The sequence below is a fragment of the Cuculus canorus genome, chromosome 1 (assembly GCF_017976375.1).
Source record: "Cuculus canorus isolate bCucCan1 chromosome 1, bCucCan1.pri, whole genome shotgun sequence".
NCBI lineage: Eukaryota > Metazoa > Chordata > Aves > Cuculiformes > Cuculidae > Cuculus > Cuculus canorus.
The window spans coordinates 6540719-6557938 of record NC_071401.1 but is presented as its reverse complement, the minus strand read 5'-3'; the positions used below and the strand labels follow the sequence as shown (position 1 = coordinate 6557938).

The 17220-nt window shown below is 39.4% G+C and overlaps 1 protein-coding gene across 2 annotated transcripts in view; it reads right to left on the bottom strand.

Annotated features, from left to right (window-relative positions):
- Positions 1–11866, bottom strand: part of ZC3H12C (zinc finger CCCH-type containing 12C) — a 28548-nt gene extending 16682 nt beyond the window's left edge. The window contains exons 1-2 of one of the 2 annotated variants that reach the window (XM_054056753.1): positions 11761–11866; positions 5599–6365 (exon numbers count right to left, since the gene is read on the bottom strand). In XM_054056753.1, coding sequence (XP_053912728.1) covers positions 5599–6365; positions 11761–11784 — 791 coding nt within the window. In that variant the 5' untranslated portion in view covers positions 11785–11866. Of the gene's footprint in view, positions 1–5598; positions 6366–8332; positions 8411–11760 lie in introns of those variants that run through there. The other variant, XM_009556442.2, reaches the window with a different exon arrangement.
- Between the last annotated feature and the right edge of the window lie 5354 nt (positions 11867–17220).

Below are 17220 nucleotides of genomic sequence, written 5' to 3'. Positions count from 1 at the left end.
TTAAAACTCTACTAATTTCCTAATCACAGAAATTATTTGTCTTAAGACATTTCTCAGTTATCCGGGCCTTCTAACAGTCCTGCATTTATTCCTTATATGTATATTTTGCTGCTGACACAAACTGGATGAAACAGTTCCCAAATGTTTTCTTTCCATCAGCCCGTGACGAATTACTCCAACGCTTTGAGGTCTTTGAAGGGAAAAAAAGCCTTGGAAGTGGTAACATCTTTCAAAACATCTTTCATCGCTAGGACTTCCAACATCAGGGCACTCTATGGAGTATGGCAAGTGTGGTCAGCAGCCAGACACGCGTGTGGGTGTCTGAGCGAATAAGAGTCATGCATTCAACAGTCAGAGGTCAAAACAGGCAAAGAGAAGTTATACTCAAAGCTGCCAGTGACAAGCTCCTATCCACATGATCGGCACTTGTTGGAAAAATATTTTTATCTTTTCCTTAAAGTGACTTCTCAAAATAATCTAAGAAACAAATCAGGCTATAAGGAAACACACAATCTGAGAAGAGGCAAAAGCAGCCAAATTGTTAGTTTCATAAAATACTTATGCAACTATATTGCCAGAAGAAAACTAGACCTGGCATAGAGGAGCCGATCAAACCACCCATTGGTTGACACAATTTGCAGTTGTGGAAAAAATTCTATGTAGACAGAGTATCAGCGATCCTTTTACTGTGGTCAAATTACCTGCCTCATGGTTAACCCACGAGGACAAGACTCAGTTGCCTCAACAGAGATGTTTAATGGTGTCTGAGAAACCTCTCGGTATCTCATACTTCCTCCAGCTGAATGGCACTGGGGTGTCTGTCACATCTGTCAGGCCTGGGTGTATGGTTCTGATGCCACCAAGCACTTCAAACATCCACAGGTGAAGGGATGGCTGGGCATGAAAACTGTAAGAGAACTCTGTAAGAAAACTGTCAATGAAACCTGTCTTAAGTGGGAGTGCATTTAATTGAAAAACAACCCCCCTCAAATCAGCATCTTCCTCTCACAAGTTAAAATTAACTATACAATGTTTATCTCACATTGTATCTTCCCTTGTACAATGAAGTATCATCAAGAACCGCTTAAATACACTGGGGAAGGTTTTCCAAAAGGGGAAACTGAAATGCATCACCTCCATGGCCTAGGAATCCTAAGAACGAAGCTTGCAGAAGAACCTAATTGCTCAAAAGAAGATTGAGTGATTTCAACCTGCAAATGCAGATAGCATCTGATCAAAACACTTCAGTTCTTTTGCCTATATTATTCTGAAATTAAATATTATAGCACAGCAAGTAAAATATCCAGTTATTTACGTATCAGTATTATCTTCATGTTGCACTCCGTAGGCACAGAGGAATTATTTTTTGCCTATATCTTTTCAACATTAACTTTTACATATATTTATGTAAAATTTGAAACTCATTCTTTTCACTGCTAGCAAAGAAAATCTGAAAGCACCTAGGGTAGTCAGGTAAAAATTAGAAATATGGAACAGAAGCAAATGAATAAAGTAGTTAATATTTTCCCACTATCTTTGTAATGAATGACTCTGTTCCTTATTCCTTAAATCTTGGAGGCAAAAGCCCGACTTTGATTCTACTAAAGAAAAGTATCACAGCAACGAGCAATTTTAGCTTATTTTCAGTATCCTGACCTTATCCTTGAAAAGGACAAGCAAAGGAAAAGGACTGTGCAAATACGCTGCAGTGTATTTCTTTCTTCAGAAGAAACTCCCTCACCCTCAACCTCAGCAATAAAGGCGAGTCTTAAAATGTAAGGGCAAAAAGGAACATCAAAACCGTGCCTCTGCTGCCTCATGGAGAAATTGGACCTCTTGCCCTCCGTTCCAAACTGTGGAGGTTCAGCTGCGGAAGGCAGGGATCCATGAGGGTCCAAGAATACACTAGAGAACACAGAGATGTAGGGGTAAAGAATTGATGATCTGCTGTTGCTTCATGGGCACAGATCATCTTGTTTTGCCTACTTCATTTATGTCAGGGGAAAATTTAGGGTAGCTTAAATCTCATCAGGGATCAGAACACGGATGCAGAACTACTATTGACTGAAGTCTACCTGTCTAGTATCTACGTTACACAGTTCATATTAATTGAGGTCCTGAGTGTATTTTTATGCCAATGGACATAAATGGCCTTTCTTACACATGTGAACTAAGTTTCTAAATGAAAATTTTGCATTATAATGTTGTCGTCCATACGCAAACACTCCCACCTTATGAAGCAGGGTTAGAGCTACACAGTTCTCTAGATGGCCAACAGGTCACTGCTCAAGTATGGCACAACTGAATCCTGGGTCCTGGCTCTTAACCAGCCCCACTCTCAGCTGTGAGAAGTGTCTATCAAGAGCTCCACACCTGCTCTAGGGGATTATTTAATTTGCTGTTCTGTTCTGATTTTAAGTTTACACAGAGGAAAAACAGTCTCATCTGTAAAGGCATTCTAACAAAAGATTTTCTGTGTATGTGTGTGTTAGGCTTAAACGTGAAGTCATTCCTCATCTTCTAGAAAAGGATTAAGTCAACACCATGAAAGCTAGAGTAACGAAAGAACAAGACTAATTTGAAACATCCCATAGAAACTAAATGGCAAGTCTTCAAGCCTGCAGTAGCCAACTTTTTGCTATTTGGTTGAAAGAGAGGGTTTACTTTGGTTTTAAAACTTTAACCAATTCGCATTCTTTAGCCAATACTGGAGCTTTAAACTTGAAACACACAAGATAAACTGAAAGCAACCCATTAGATGCAAGGAACAGATGACAAGCAATGCCATCTCAAAGTGTAAGAAAGGCTTTCCAAGCACTACTGAAGGCTGAAAAATTGAGTTGTTATTTTTTTTTAAGCAACAGCTTGCTAAAGCAGCTTGTCTGGAACAGGAGTAGTCACCCAACTAGACCAGCAGACATGCTAGTTCTGGCTGGGCAGAGTCTGGCCCAAGCGTTGTTCTGCACTGCCCTCAAGGAACTCACAAATCCACCCATCATCAGTTGACTAGATGCAACCAGTTACAAAACATGAAAATCCACTCACATAATCAGACACATGCTTCCTCCATTGTGTCAGAACCTAGCTGTTCTCCCAAACAAAAAAGCTCCATTGGATTTAATGTACAGGTGTAATGGAAAAATACTCCTTTCTGTTTGTTCCCCCCCATCCCCCCCAGATTAGGAAGTTGAATCAACTCATTTTGCGGCTGTGAAGTCACTAGATGAGATTCAGGTAGGAAAGCATCCCTGACAGTGAGACAGAGGTGAGGCTGAAGGCAAGTCACTCTGTGTCCTTTATTAGATGCTTTGTGAAACCGCATCATTAATTAGTCACACAATGGAGACAGGGCAGCATAGTGTCTAATCCTTCTAGAAGTGGACAACTGTCTCATCTTACTTGTATTATTGGATATTACTCACTCCAGTCTTCTCCACAAAACTTCCTCCCCTGACCCCCAATCAAATACATCCCATAAAGGAAAATTAGCCGTTCTTATCTAGAATAATCCTAATAGTAAATGATATAATCAAGTACGTGTATTACCATAACATGGGAGTAAGAACATAGATCACAGTCTACGCATTTCTGTGAAAGAGCACCCAAGAATGCCTCTTGAAAGACAATTTACGTACGGTCTTACTTAGGGCATGGGCCCATTTCCCATTAGTAACTCTGAAGTGAGCTTTTTGGCCACAGCTTGGAAAAGCAGAGAGGAAAGAGAACAGAATATACCAATTTATAGCTTAATCACTTGTAACAGGATCCTGGATATTTAGATATAAACATGTGAACAAAACTGTTTGAACTCTTCTCCTGCTTTGAACACTGTTCCTTTACCTGTAAAAGATGATGTATTTCCTTTTAAGTATTTAAAGTGCTTATTTACTATTTCCTATTTCCTTGAAGTGGAAAGGATGGATTCTGCTGGTTGCACAGCTGGTATCAGCCACAGGGACTCATCCTTTACAAGCACAGGACTGTGTTTCATAATCAAGGCCTGATGTCTAAGACAAGGTGGGATCCACTTGACCAAGCAGAACAAACCCATTTTTGCCAACTAGCTGACCGAGAGCATAGTAAGAGAGTCTTTGCCAACAGGCTGGCCAATACCGTGAGGCACAAGCAATCCAGGAAGTTTCTGGAGTGAATTGATGATAACTTCTTTACATGGCTGACTGTGGGTCCAACAAGGGAACCTACTGGACCTTATAAACAAGGAAGAACTGGTCAGAGATGTGAAAACTGGGGTCACTGCAGCGCCCATGAGCAGTGGAATTAAGGATCCTGTGAAGAGTGAGCAAGGCAAAAAGCAGGATCACAAGTCCAGACTTCATGAGAGCAGACTTTGGCCTGTTCAGGAGGAACCCATATGATACAGCCCTGGAGAGCAGAGGGGTCCACGAGAGTTGGATATTTTCAAGGACCTCCTCCACCAAGCTCAAGACTGGCCCACACCGATGTGCAGGAAGTTGGGCAAAGCTGACAGGAAGCTTGCATGGATGACCATGGTCCTGACAAAACTCAAATACAGAATGGAAGCATACAGGAGAAGGAAACAGAGACAAGTGCAGGGGGGTTGGAACTAGATGATCTCTAAGGTCCCTTCCAGCCCAACCCACTGTAGGATTCTTGCTTTGTGGGCCAACACATCTACTTAAACAAACAAAAACTATCATAGTGGCATAAATAAGACCTGTATGGAAATTTCATTTAAAAAGCCTCATTTAAAGATAATTGACTTGATTAGGAGCTAAAAAACTGTGCCTTTAGCCAAGAAATGTCTTGCACAAACTTTTATTACTAAGCTAATGAAAACCAGAAAACATCAGAAGATTGACCTTCCAAACCACAATGCAAGTAATCAGATAATTCTTATGAATTACACAATTAGTTACTAATGATTTGTCATTTAAGCATTTATATAATCATTAAAACCCCCCCATTTCTCAACATTTTACTCTGCTATTTCCTTCTCTCTCTCTAATCACTGAGGAAGCACGAACCTCCAGCCTCCCCACAGACAAGTTTCTTGCTACGCACAAAGGTTATTGAGGTAAGGATGCATGACTACTGTAGGGAAATGCATTGCCTGTGGGCATGTAAGTGAAAGCCTAAAGCATAGTAATCTCAGGAATTAACGACAATAAAACCTAATTCCAAATTTGATAACTGAGACTGAAATTTTTCAGAGAGACCGGTTATGATAGATTGGCCTACAAGGAGGAGTATCTCTCAAGCCACTTACTTGTAAACCATTATCTTTATAATCTCAAGGAATCTTACATTTGCTTTAAGCTCTGTATTTAACTAGATACAGTGACTGCTTATTGCAATGGTGCCTACTAAAGGCTTATTATACCAAAAATTAACTAAGTGCTAGATTAGCAGTAGGAATGAGAGATTTGATAGCTGCCACTGAACTCTTACAGACATCTAGCCTGAATAAGAGACTGGCATACCGTATGGTCAACGAAGATGCTTGTGAGAGAACCTGCATATGGTTTTAGGCAATTATATCAAACATCATTGCTTAAACAGGATAAGGTCATTCTGTTTCCATTTGAATATAAAAGCAAAATCTTCATAGCCACATACCTCATTGCAACATTGCTGCCATCGATAACTATTGGCCTCAGGCTGTCACCATCCTCTGTCACATCCTCCTGCAGGGGAGACTCTGACCTCTGAGACTCTATGGAAGACGCTTCACGCATTACACTAGTGTTAGCATTAGTTACAGTCTGATCAGTCTCAGTTTTATTTCCAAGTTTGACAAGTTCTCCCAAAATATCATTTATTAAAGCATCAGTACCAAGTTTATTTAGTACAAGTTGAACCTGCTCTTCAGAGTAACCCAACTTAAGTGCAAACTCCAGCTTGGTTTGATATTCTTTCACCACATCAGGAGGCTTTTTGACTTCCTTAGGTATTATCTGAGGCTCTTCTATGCTAAAGTCTTGCAAGATTTCATTTCTTTTTAGTATATGAGGCTCTAAGCAAGGAGATCGGCACAGCTGACGGTGAGTCTTAGGCAATAAATGTGATTCTGATGCAGAATTATTCAGTCTCTCTGAATCATTATCAGAATTTGTGCTTTCTTCAGAGTCACAGCTGGAGCTTCCAGAAGTCTCTTCAGATGCCTCCTTATCTACATCATCTTTCCTAGAATTAACCTTATCCATCGCTGGCTTCTCCGCCATTGACCAAGGTACAATTGCATTTATTTGAGTGCCAGTGCTCGCCACATAAAGGTGGCCTAAGTCATGCCCTAGATGATCCTTCAAGCCCATGAAGCTGCTGCATGTACTTGACTCCACTTTGCTGTCTTTCTTGTATTCCTGGATATAAAGTGTTACGTATTCCTAAAAAGAGAACAAAAACATTGCAGCTGGTTACATATCTTACTTTTTTTGTATTTTCTTGCTGTTTTCTCAGAACTGCATTTATTCTCTCACAGCAGAGAAATACAAAGACATTTGTATATATATATTGCAATAGATGGTTTTTTTTACAAAAAAAAAACATGGAAAACTTCTGGGAAAAAGCTTTTCTTGAGGAACATCCATAGCTAAATGGATAAACAACTCATCATCTGTTTTCTGAGTGTATCAAATGCTTTTACTTAAACATTTCTAGACAGAGGTTTATGAAAGAATAGTAAACCAAACACTACAAGTTTACCTACTGTAATGCAGAGAAAGGACTCTTGTCATGATATAAAGGTACAAAAATATTCCTTCTAGCTTAAGTCAGTAATGTAACAATGAAAAAAATGCAGCCATAAAACACAAGTACTAAAAAAGCTTTTTAAACCAAATATCTTCAATTCTGTTGAATAGAAAAAAAAAATTTGCATAGTACTAGATTATTTGTCTTATTAGGCAAATGTAAGACATCATAAACCAAACCGAATTGTTAACAGAAAACACAATTAAATAAAAACTTACTGGCCCTAACAGATGCTATTAGTTCAACTGAATACACTCAAACCATTTCTGAATTCCCTTATAAACCAAGTCAAGAAAGACTAATTGCTCTCAACAGAGTGCTGCATTACTAACAAATACAATATTTTAAAGACATGGATTGATCTAATGGCCAATGAAGCCAACAGAAGTCTTTGCACTGACTGCAACACACCATTCATCAAACCAACACGGCAACAAAATTAAAAGCTGATTTAAACTCTTGTATTAGACTTGTGCAAGTCTTTTGCTAAATCAAAACTAAATACATAGCTAGAGGTAATGTAGGAAAAATGGAAGAAGAAAAGTTGCAGTTTTCTGGACTTCATACACTTGCCACATCAGTTTTTCTGGGGAATTTTGCGTAATGGTCATTATACAGAAGTTGGCTATCCATTTCATCACAAGGATTACTTCCACAATCTACATTTAGAGGCAGATTGGTACCTCTTTCCTTATTTTGCTCTTTTAAACAGGAATTTTTGCTAACTGCTTCAGTAAAGAAAGTAAAAGATAAATTATTTCTCATAGGTAAAAATGGACCATATGGACCAATTGTACTACAAGGTTACCATGAAAAAAGACGAATTTACATTAACGGAAGACTATGAAACAAAGAGTTCTTTCACACTTCCATCTTGCAGGGCAGAATATAAAAGCAAGACATAGAGGCAAAAGACTTCACTTGAACTTGACAAACACATTACGGACATGAATTTCATCAAAGAGAGTATTATGAGAAGAAAGTATTATGTCAAACAGCCTCTTGATCTGTACTAAATAAATTACAGGTTATGTCTTAAAAAACAGCCAAAATCTCTACCAGTAAATACATTAATTGTCCCATCCCTTACAGGTTAGCATTTAAGAATGACATAATATTTGTAAAATATAGTGTACTTTTCTTGGGTCAAAGATATGAGAGTGCACACACGAGATAATCATCCAGGCTTAAGACTAGAAAGAACCAAGGCAAAAATCCAACCCATGGTTGAGTAAAAAGCAGACTCTGTAGGTGCTGAGTGCCAAGACATCACCACTGTGGTGGAGATTTTTGGTTAGGGGGCACAAAAAAAACCCCTTACTTTATCTAAGTATTTCTAGTTTAAATAAATAAATAAATAAATTGATCATTAACATTTTCATCTCCAGCTCCGTAATCCAGGCAAGAGTGATAGAAAAGAAAACACTATGAAGTTTCTGATCTTGTTAGAAGGCAGTAAGGCCGTAATAGTCTCAAGGAGCATATCAAGGAACACTACTTTCTCTTCACTCAAAGCTTCAGTATTTCAAGCAACACCACAGACTAAGCACAACGAGAATTTAGGAAATGAACCTTTTCACACAGTGATTTATTAACTAACCTAATACACTGGATAGCACAGCACTAGTAACAAATCACAACAATATCCCAATAAAAGGATACAGTTGAAAAAAAAAAAAACACAACCCAACACTGTGGCCTTCACAGAACTGACACCAAAAAAAAAAAAAAAAGAAAATATCACAAACAAGAAACCGCTATTGGAAGGGAGGCTGCTTAGCAACCAGCCTTTAGTTGCTAGGATGCACTCCTTTAACATACCATCATGAATACTAGCACAGCGAAAGAATAATTTGGTATGAACAAAAGCCCATGAAAGAGAGCGGGACTTAAGTGCGTCTGGTTTCCCCTCGGAGAACAATGCAGCTGCCAAACCGATCTGGAAGCCCCGACATCATTGTTCCATCAACCCCACAATCTGCTCTGACTCGAGGAAGTCTAGTTAATGGGCAACACTTTTAAGCTGGACTGAAAAGTTGAGCTGGCTCATGTACCGCCGACGCAGAATACAGGGAAATAATGGGTCACTGCCTAAATCCATGTACTGTGAAATGTCATTTTAGTATTGAACTAAAAGTAGAGGGAGGGGTTTTTTTTTTTGAACAGAGGAGGAGGCTGCATATTAACAGCATGGAATAAATAAAGCTTCAAAAGCAGAGATCAGAAAGAGGATTTATTTTTCTTTTTAGTGTTAGTTAAAATAACGCTTAAGTCATTCTCCAATCGCTTCTTCCTTGAAGTTTAAGTGCTTTACAGCAACTACAATCATAACACCCTCCAGTGGGATTTAAATAAGTCACTAAGCATATGAATACGTCTGAACATCAGGCATTATATGAAACATGCTTTAGATGATTTGCACATCAACTGCGTATGAAAAATAACCGTAAACTGAACTTTGTCCATTGTTGGGAATGTATAAACAGCCTTGCATCTATCTGCTTTACATCTTCTGTCAATCTCCATCTCGCTCCAATATATAATGGCTTCTTTTGCTCAGAACTCCACTGTTTTTCAGAAACTATTTAAAGAATAAGAGAGTAATTAGAGCAGCAATATTAAAATCTGCCACAGATAGCACACAGTCACCATATTATGATAGTTAAAATGATGTTAACACTGTAAATCTGAAGCTAAAGATTTCTGAAGCATCTTGCATAAGCAGTAGCCTACTCCTGGCATTTGGCCTAAGCCCTGCATGCAAACTGAATTTATTTCCAGACAAATTTTTACAATGTCTGTGAACTTTGTACACCGTAATTGTGGCCAGCGGTATATCTCTTAGAAACTAGACTTTGGAGCTCCCAACATGATGTCCTTTATGAGATTCATTGATTAGAACCATGAAAATCAGATGTCACCACTGAACACTGCTGGAATTGATTATTTTATCTTGATTTGGTTAGTGAAAAGCAATATGCCAGCCAGTCTACTTCAATAAATTTGTATTCAAAATAAACACCAGCGTACCTATAAACAGGACAGTGAAGCTCATGAAAAACCATGAAAGGTCACATTTATCCAAGTTAGCAGCAGGTAAGAACTACTTGCATTCTTTACAAGGAACTCTCATTATGCACACAGAGTTTTAAAGTATACTTAACCATACAATGCAACATTGTTGAGAAAAATATCTGTTACAAATTCTGTTTCAACTAAGAGCCACACAAAGTCATGCAAAAATTCTTGTCAAGGAAGTCTTCAACTTTTGGTTACACTCACCACAGCTGAATACCAGAATTTGTATTTATGAAAAGTTAACAGAATGGCTAACTCCCAATTTACTCACAGTTTTAAACTATAGCCTGTTTAAAAATACAGTATCTCACATGAGGTTTGCTGTAAAGGTCTAAAATACCGTATTATTGAGTCAAAGACATTTATCAGTGATAACTGTAATACTCTGTAAGAGCACTCCGCTGCTGCATTGTAGAAGTGTAAACTTTTCCCGTTTCTTAGAAGTCACTACTATTTTCCACTAATCATTAACAATAACCAGCCTATTGATTCACCTTCACACAAAACCACAAGTATTTCTCAAAGGGAAATGGGCAAGAAGATCACTTACTCTTTTACTGTGTATTCTGAATATTTTCCACTTATGACCGAGCTTCAGAAAAGCAGTTTAATGCAATTTAGTTCACAGAGGAAAACAAGGAGTAAAATAGCGCACCACGCGGCACAGTATAACAGAAACTGTGTATTCTCAAAAGACTGTCAACAGATTCTGAAGACATTCTACAGTGAGAGTTCAGCAGGCAGACTTTTTCTAAGTCTTCTAAACATGAAATGGAAAATACTGAAATCACAGTTTGTTGAAACACTGTCATTACTTGTCACAAACTGAAGTGCAGAGCTGATCAGAAAAGAAAAAACCTGAATGTATCTGTTATCCAAATGATAAAGATACTGCAACAATGCAAATAAAATAATGAATATGTAATAAATACCTACTGCTGTAGTTTCTATGTATTTAATTACCATTGTATTTCAGTGAGTGCTGTTGTCTGCATCATTCTATCCAACAAAGGAAGGATGTCCCATTGAACAGATTGGTTAATGCTCTGGGGCAACAGATGTCTACTGGAACTGCAGGAGACCAGCAACTGGTGGCCTGCCCATCTTCTGAAAACTTTCAATAGACTCATGCATATGTTCACACAATAGGGCATGTGGTAGAAATGCAAACCTCTTTTTAACCCTTTTATATGCTCTCATTCCCTTCCAACCGATCTATGAAGGTCTTTGTTTTGTTTTTTTTCTTTACAGGATCCTTGGAACACAGGCTTACGGAATATACAGTGTTTGTTCTTCAGCCTAACATCTGAACTCAAACTATAAAACAAAACAGATTAGAAACGTTATATGCATGCTTGATCTGACACACTCACAAACAGCTTTCAAAGCACAAAATCTTTGACTGGAACATGTGCCCACCTGAGAGCATCCTAATGCTCTGTCTCACACCACAGCATCTTCAGATAGCTCACAACAGAGCTCTTCCTATCTTTACAAACACAGGATATTTCACCCATTGTATGGTATAATGGAGAAGTTTTTTTCATACAGTTTTTTTTTTTCTATCAGTCACAAATTAAAGTAAGTAATAGCTTACTAGTAAATACCTATAACTTAAAGTTGAAACCTCTCCTTCCACCCAGAGGTTCTAGAGAAGAATACGTCCTGTTGATGGCTACTGCCTACCATTTTCAAATTCTGGGAAATACACCATTACTGATGCTTTTGAAAGTTCCTTGATAGAATGCACTGGGTGAGATCATTGGTCTTTAATAATCTTAGTCTTCAGAGATAATTGTTTTTCTTTCCCTCGTTTTCCAAGAGATATCCAAAGTGTGCATATCTCAGCTGACACACGCACCAGCTACGTTGTCCAAATGCAAACCGATCTGCTGAAACACCAGAAAGGTGAAACATCCCATTTCTGCAGAGAGAAGCCCATATACTTACGTTTGCTGGAAAACACACAGACATTGGTTTCTTGTAGCTGTTCCAGAAGCAACTCCTTAACACGATTTCAGCTGCAGACTTCAGGCAAGCAAGCAGAACAATGAATGGATGAACAGATGGACCCGCGATGTCTTTGCTTAACCTATTACTGAGCAGACCTGGAGCCAATCACAACCCGCAGAGCTCACAATTAGTTGGCTGGGCAGATGCAAGGCAACCTCCCCACCCTGCATCAGGTTCGGAGGTTTCTAAGATAAGCAAGTTGATGTCATTCTCAGGGTCTGCCCCGGGCAGCATGTGTATTAACGAGGGGTGTGCAGCAACAATAGGCCATACAAAAGAGACTAGCAGGCAGCTGCTGTATGAGAGCCAGAGTCATTAGGGAGCAGGCTGCCAACAAGAAACACCTGGCTTGGGCAGACTTCAGCTTCTCCTCATTGTTTCTAATTCATGAAACAAAGAAAGGAATTATTTTTAAGTAGTAAAAGTTGTGAGTTCTTATTAAAATATATCAGCCTTAAGGAATATAATCCCTTCTATTGTGGAAACAAAAAGTTCTTTGTAAGGAAAAATATTAAAGAGAAATAAATCTATCAGTAGCTATTGTAGTCCCCTTTTCTTGTTAGCAAAATTAATCATATGGGTATAAAGTGCAAGGAGGTGTGAAAGAAGACCACACTATACACTGAAATGTATTCAGAAACCGCTTGCTGAATTTCCTGATGCTTTTGTACATCGTTCAATAAATGTAATAAATCCACATTTCACACAACTGTAGAAGAGTACTTGTGGGTAATATCAATGGAAGATTAAACCCATTAAACCAAAACCATTTAATATTAATACGTGGAATAATGGTTATTTTTAAGTGGCATTGAAACATTAGAGCACTTGATAGAAAGGAATTATGAACCACTCTTTTGTTCTGGAGTCACTCATATTTGTTTGCAACAGAGCTTCTTTCCCTTTTATTTCACAGATCTGTTCTGAATGCCAAGATCTTCCTGTCTCTTTGCAATGATGAAATATTTGAACAAAAGTCAGGAGTGAGGCCATAGCCAGCTTTTTATTGGTGTTATTTTTACTGCAGTAAGCCACACAGAAACACAAGCTCCAGTCCATACACCTCCCCTCACTGTCCAACATATCCAATATCACCAAACCCAGCAGCACATACACTTAGCTATGTAAGAGTAGCAAGGTTTAAGGCGTGATAAAATAAAGTGGACTTTCAAATAAGAAGTTGCCACTGCTGGTAATTTTAGTAAAGACAGTTCAGCACAGAGAAAGATGGGATTCTACATGCACAAATGTTCATCTGAATGACTACTAGAAAAGAGTATTTACTGAACTTCTGCATCACTACATGACTAAAAGCAATACTGAGAACCACAGAGGCAGCTGCTCTCCTGTGCTTCAAAGGACAGGCGATCTGCTGAGAAACATCTACTGTGATTTAACAGAAGAAAAGAATGAGAAAAGGTTTGATAGAACCATTTTGAGCAATTTCCCAGGCTTTATGTGGATATTATAACAACTCAACATAGTAAATGGAATCACACCAATGCATTTATCATGTGCCCAGATATTAAGTTGCAAAGCAGAAACCCCAACTATAGTTTCTCTGTACTGTGCATTAAACACTCCTAAGAACAACTACTAACAGCACTATTTTGGAGCTTTTAAGTTGGAGGCAGGAGGAGACTCCTCACTCATTTCTGCCACTGTGCACACAAAGAGCAAGAGAAAGCGACCCACGAGCACAGTGGGATGCCTGATCTGCACCACTGGATTAAGCCTCTTTGCAAACAGCGAATAAAAGCAGTGATCTGAAAAAGCTAATCAGTCCCTGCTGTGGTATTTAGACTACCTCAGTTGCTGGTATTGGATAACGTTAAGCATATTAAAACTTCTGTAGGCAAAACAGGAAGCCAGTCCAGCTCACCTATGTCTAAGAACTGTCCTTAAATGCAAGCAGGATCACTTGGTCAGTCATTAGTTGAACATCGCCCCGATTAGAACCAGGCACTTCTCTTGAAATACCAGAAATGATCACTTTGCAGAGGACCCTTTAGGTACACCTGTAACAAACTGAGAACTCCATGGCACAGAACTGGTGTACTTCAGCTTCTACAAGCACAATTCAGAGAAATCTATAGTCTGGCTTAAAAATCTGCCTTAAAATAAAGTACTAAGAAGTTTACTTGGAAAGATCTGCCCCCTCAATGTCTTCTGTAGTAACAGTAAGAATTACCCCCTGAAACAACTCTCCATGCTCCAAGAGCATGTCTTCAGGGAACCAGGTCTAAACTTTAGTTGCAGATTAACGTTCATGCTAATCCCATGCTGCAGCACTGACTATGACCAAAGTCAGAACAGATACAATCTGAAGACTTATGTTATACTGTTTGAGCTATAGAAAACGCTCTAGCAAGCTGTGGCTCCATGAATTAAGATGACGTTTTGTGATTCTAACTCGTGCACAACATCAGTCACTTAAACCAGCTGCCAGTTCCTGAAGCATCTTCTAAGCTCTTCCCAAAAAGAAGTTGGGCTGTACAAGTTGTTGGATCATGCTCGTGATGACAGAAAAGCGCTTGTATTAAGGTTTAACCAGTACATGAGGCTTCTCCTACTAGGAATGACGAGCTCAACAAAGAAACCTCAGTAAGAAATACTGTGGCTCTCCCGTTACATCTGTGAGAGGCTCGAACAGCATCACTAGAAGGTACACAACACAAATGGACAAAGCGAACTCTATTCCCTGTGCTAAACTCTCCAAATCCAATAACCTGACTCATTCAGCAATCTCCTACTACCATATCTAAAATACAACGAGTCAGTAAGTCAAATCCAACCAAAATACAACAAGTGTAACAGCTTTTCATATTTCTAGTCTTGCAAGATCAGTAAGCTATAAACACCTATTTTTTGTGGCTCTTAGAGATCGAACACTGTGTACAGTGCTTATCAGATCTCTAATGCCACTTGATTAAACAGCAGGCCGGCACAAAATTTGAATTGGCTGGAGGTGGTGGGCTCAGGGACTCCACGGTGGAAGATTTCCAGACAGCGCTCAGCAAGGTGACGGGATGCTGCAGAGAGACATGGACCAGGGTGAACCTCTCAGCTGGGCAAGTGATGGGACAGATAACGTCTCCTCCCCCCCACTACCCAGTTTGGTATGAAAAGCACGCATGGGAGGATCAGAAAGACCAAAGGAGGGAGAGCTGGAGCAGCTGGGAAATTCAGACAGCGTAGGCTAAAGATATTAGGGAAGCACTACTATAAGGGGAAGGGGGGGGGAAACCACTCTAAGAAAAAAAAAAAAAGCTGCTAGTTCCAGCCAACTCTTGTTGTTTCAAACATGTTGAAAACAAAGCCTTATTTAAAAAGAAATTATTTTGTGCAAGCATACAAAATGGTCATTTTGTAACTCAAGTGGTATTATTGTAGCAATTAGAAAGACAACTTGTCCCATTGAAGTATTTCCTTATCTTTTATTGTACAACTTTAGGTTAAGCCTCCAGTAACAAATGATACATTGCACAACTTAAATCAATCACATACCATCACATTTATGAAACAGAAATGAAGGCTGCATGCTGCAGACAAAACTCACTGCTGTGCCATCGCAAAATATCCTACATACACTGAGACCTGCAAAGGGGGTGCTTATCTTTAGAATTATGAGATGGCAATAGAACAGAAATTCTTCTTTTCCAGGTAGTATGTGAAGAGATGCAAACTATCCTAAGTACTACACTTTGAAAGAAGTTTACTTAGTTTTGAGGAATGGCAAGTTGTGCTCCAGGCTGTATCTAAACACAGTCATAAGAACAAACCAAACACCACCACCACTCTATAGCAGAGGAGTGAATTAAATGACAAGTAAAAAGCATCTAGAATTCAGAAAAACAACTAATAATATGATAAAGATAAGTCATGCTTTGCCTAGAGAATAAATAGTCTTAAACCCCCAAATTATTTTAAATGGATTAACTGCATTTTCAAATGCAGTGTAGTTTTCCTGTAGAAAAGCATGCATTTACAAATGCATTAAAACAAAGCAGCAAAGTATTCTTTCACCCCTTGAAAGAAGACTCAGCTGTCAGCAGGTATCCTTGAAAATTTAAAGAAGCAAAGACACATTTTCCAGCAGGTAAACATGTTAAAAGAAGGCTAGAAGGTCTACAGTTTCACTCTGAAACAGCAAAAACATTGCAATCACCACTTGGTACCACACTTATTGCTGATAAGTAGCTCCTGAAATGAGATGGAAAGGTAACATGGTTGCCTCAGCACCATAACTTTGGATATCCATCCTAGGCATGAATCCCTCAGCAATGCTCCTTATGCAGAATCACTGTGCTTGGAAGAGACCTCTGAATGTCATCTAGCCCAACTCTCCTGCTCAAGCAGGGCCACCTAGAACCCAGGATCTTGTCCAGATGGCTTCTGAATATCTCCAAGGACAAAGACTCCACAAATTCTTGTCCAGATGGCTTTTGAGTATCTCCAAGGATGAAAACTCCACAAATTCCCTCGGCAATGTGTGTCAGTGTTCAATCACCCTCATCAGAAAAAAGTGTTTCCTGATGTTCAGCAGCATACTCCTGTGTTTCAGTTTGTGCCTGCTGCCTCTTGTCCTGTCCTTGGGCACCACTGCAAAGAGCCCAGCTCTGTCTTCTCTGCTCCCTCACTTCAGATGTTCGTACACATCACTAAGATCGCCCTGAGCCTTCTCTTCTCCAACCTGAACAGTTCCAGCTCTCTCAGCCTTTCTTCATAGGAGAGACGCACCAGTCCCTTCATCATCTTTGTATCTCTTTGCTAGATTCTCTCCAGCATGACCATGTAACTCTTTCTGAGGAACCCAGTACTGAAGACAACATTCCAGGTGTGCCCACACCAGTGCTGAGCAGAGAGGAAAGATCACCTGCCTTGACCTGCTGCACCATCCCTCCTAATGAAGCCCGGGACACTGCTGACCTTCTCTGACACAAGGACACATTGCAGGCTCAAGGATTCTCCCACCACGAACTGGAGACTTCAGCTCAAGTGTGCTTAAAACCTGTGACAGACATACACGTTACTACAGCCATATCTGCACAAGTACATCAGAGTGTGCACACACAGATGGCAAGATCACGGCAGTCTTCTTTCCAAAAGATCACACAACCACTAGGTTGGGAAAGACTTTTGAGATCATCACGACCAACCAACCATGAAAGTCACACGGCCAGAAATTCTTGGGTTTTTTGGGGAATAGACACCCAAGAGCACTCTACCAAATGTGTCAGGGAAATATTTTCCTTTACCAGTCAAATAAGCAATGCAATCATTTGCACGGTTTGACTAGTTAAGGTTCAACTTTGCCACTACAGCTGTATTCACAGAGGCAGATCCTTTCACTCCCTGCTCCAATACAGCCATATGTAAGACCTATCCCATTCTGTG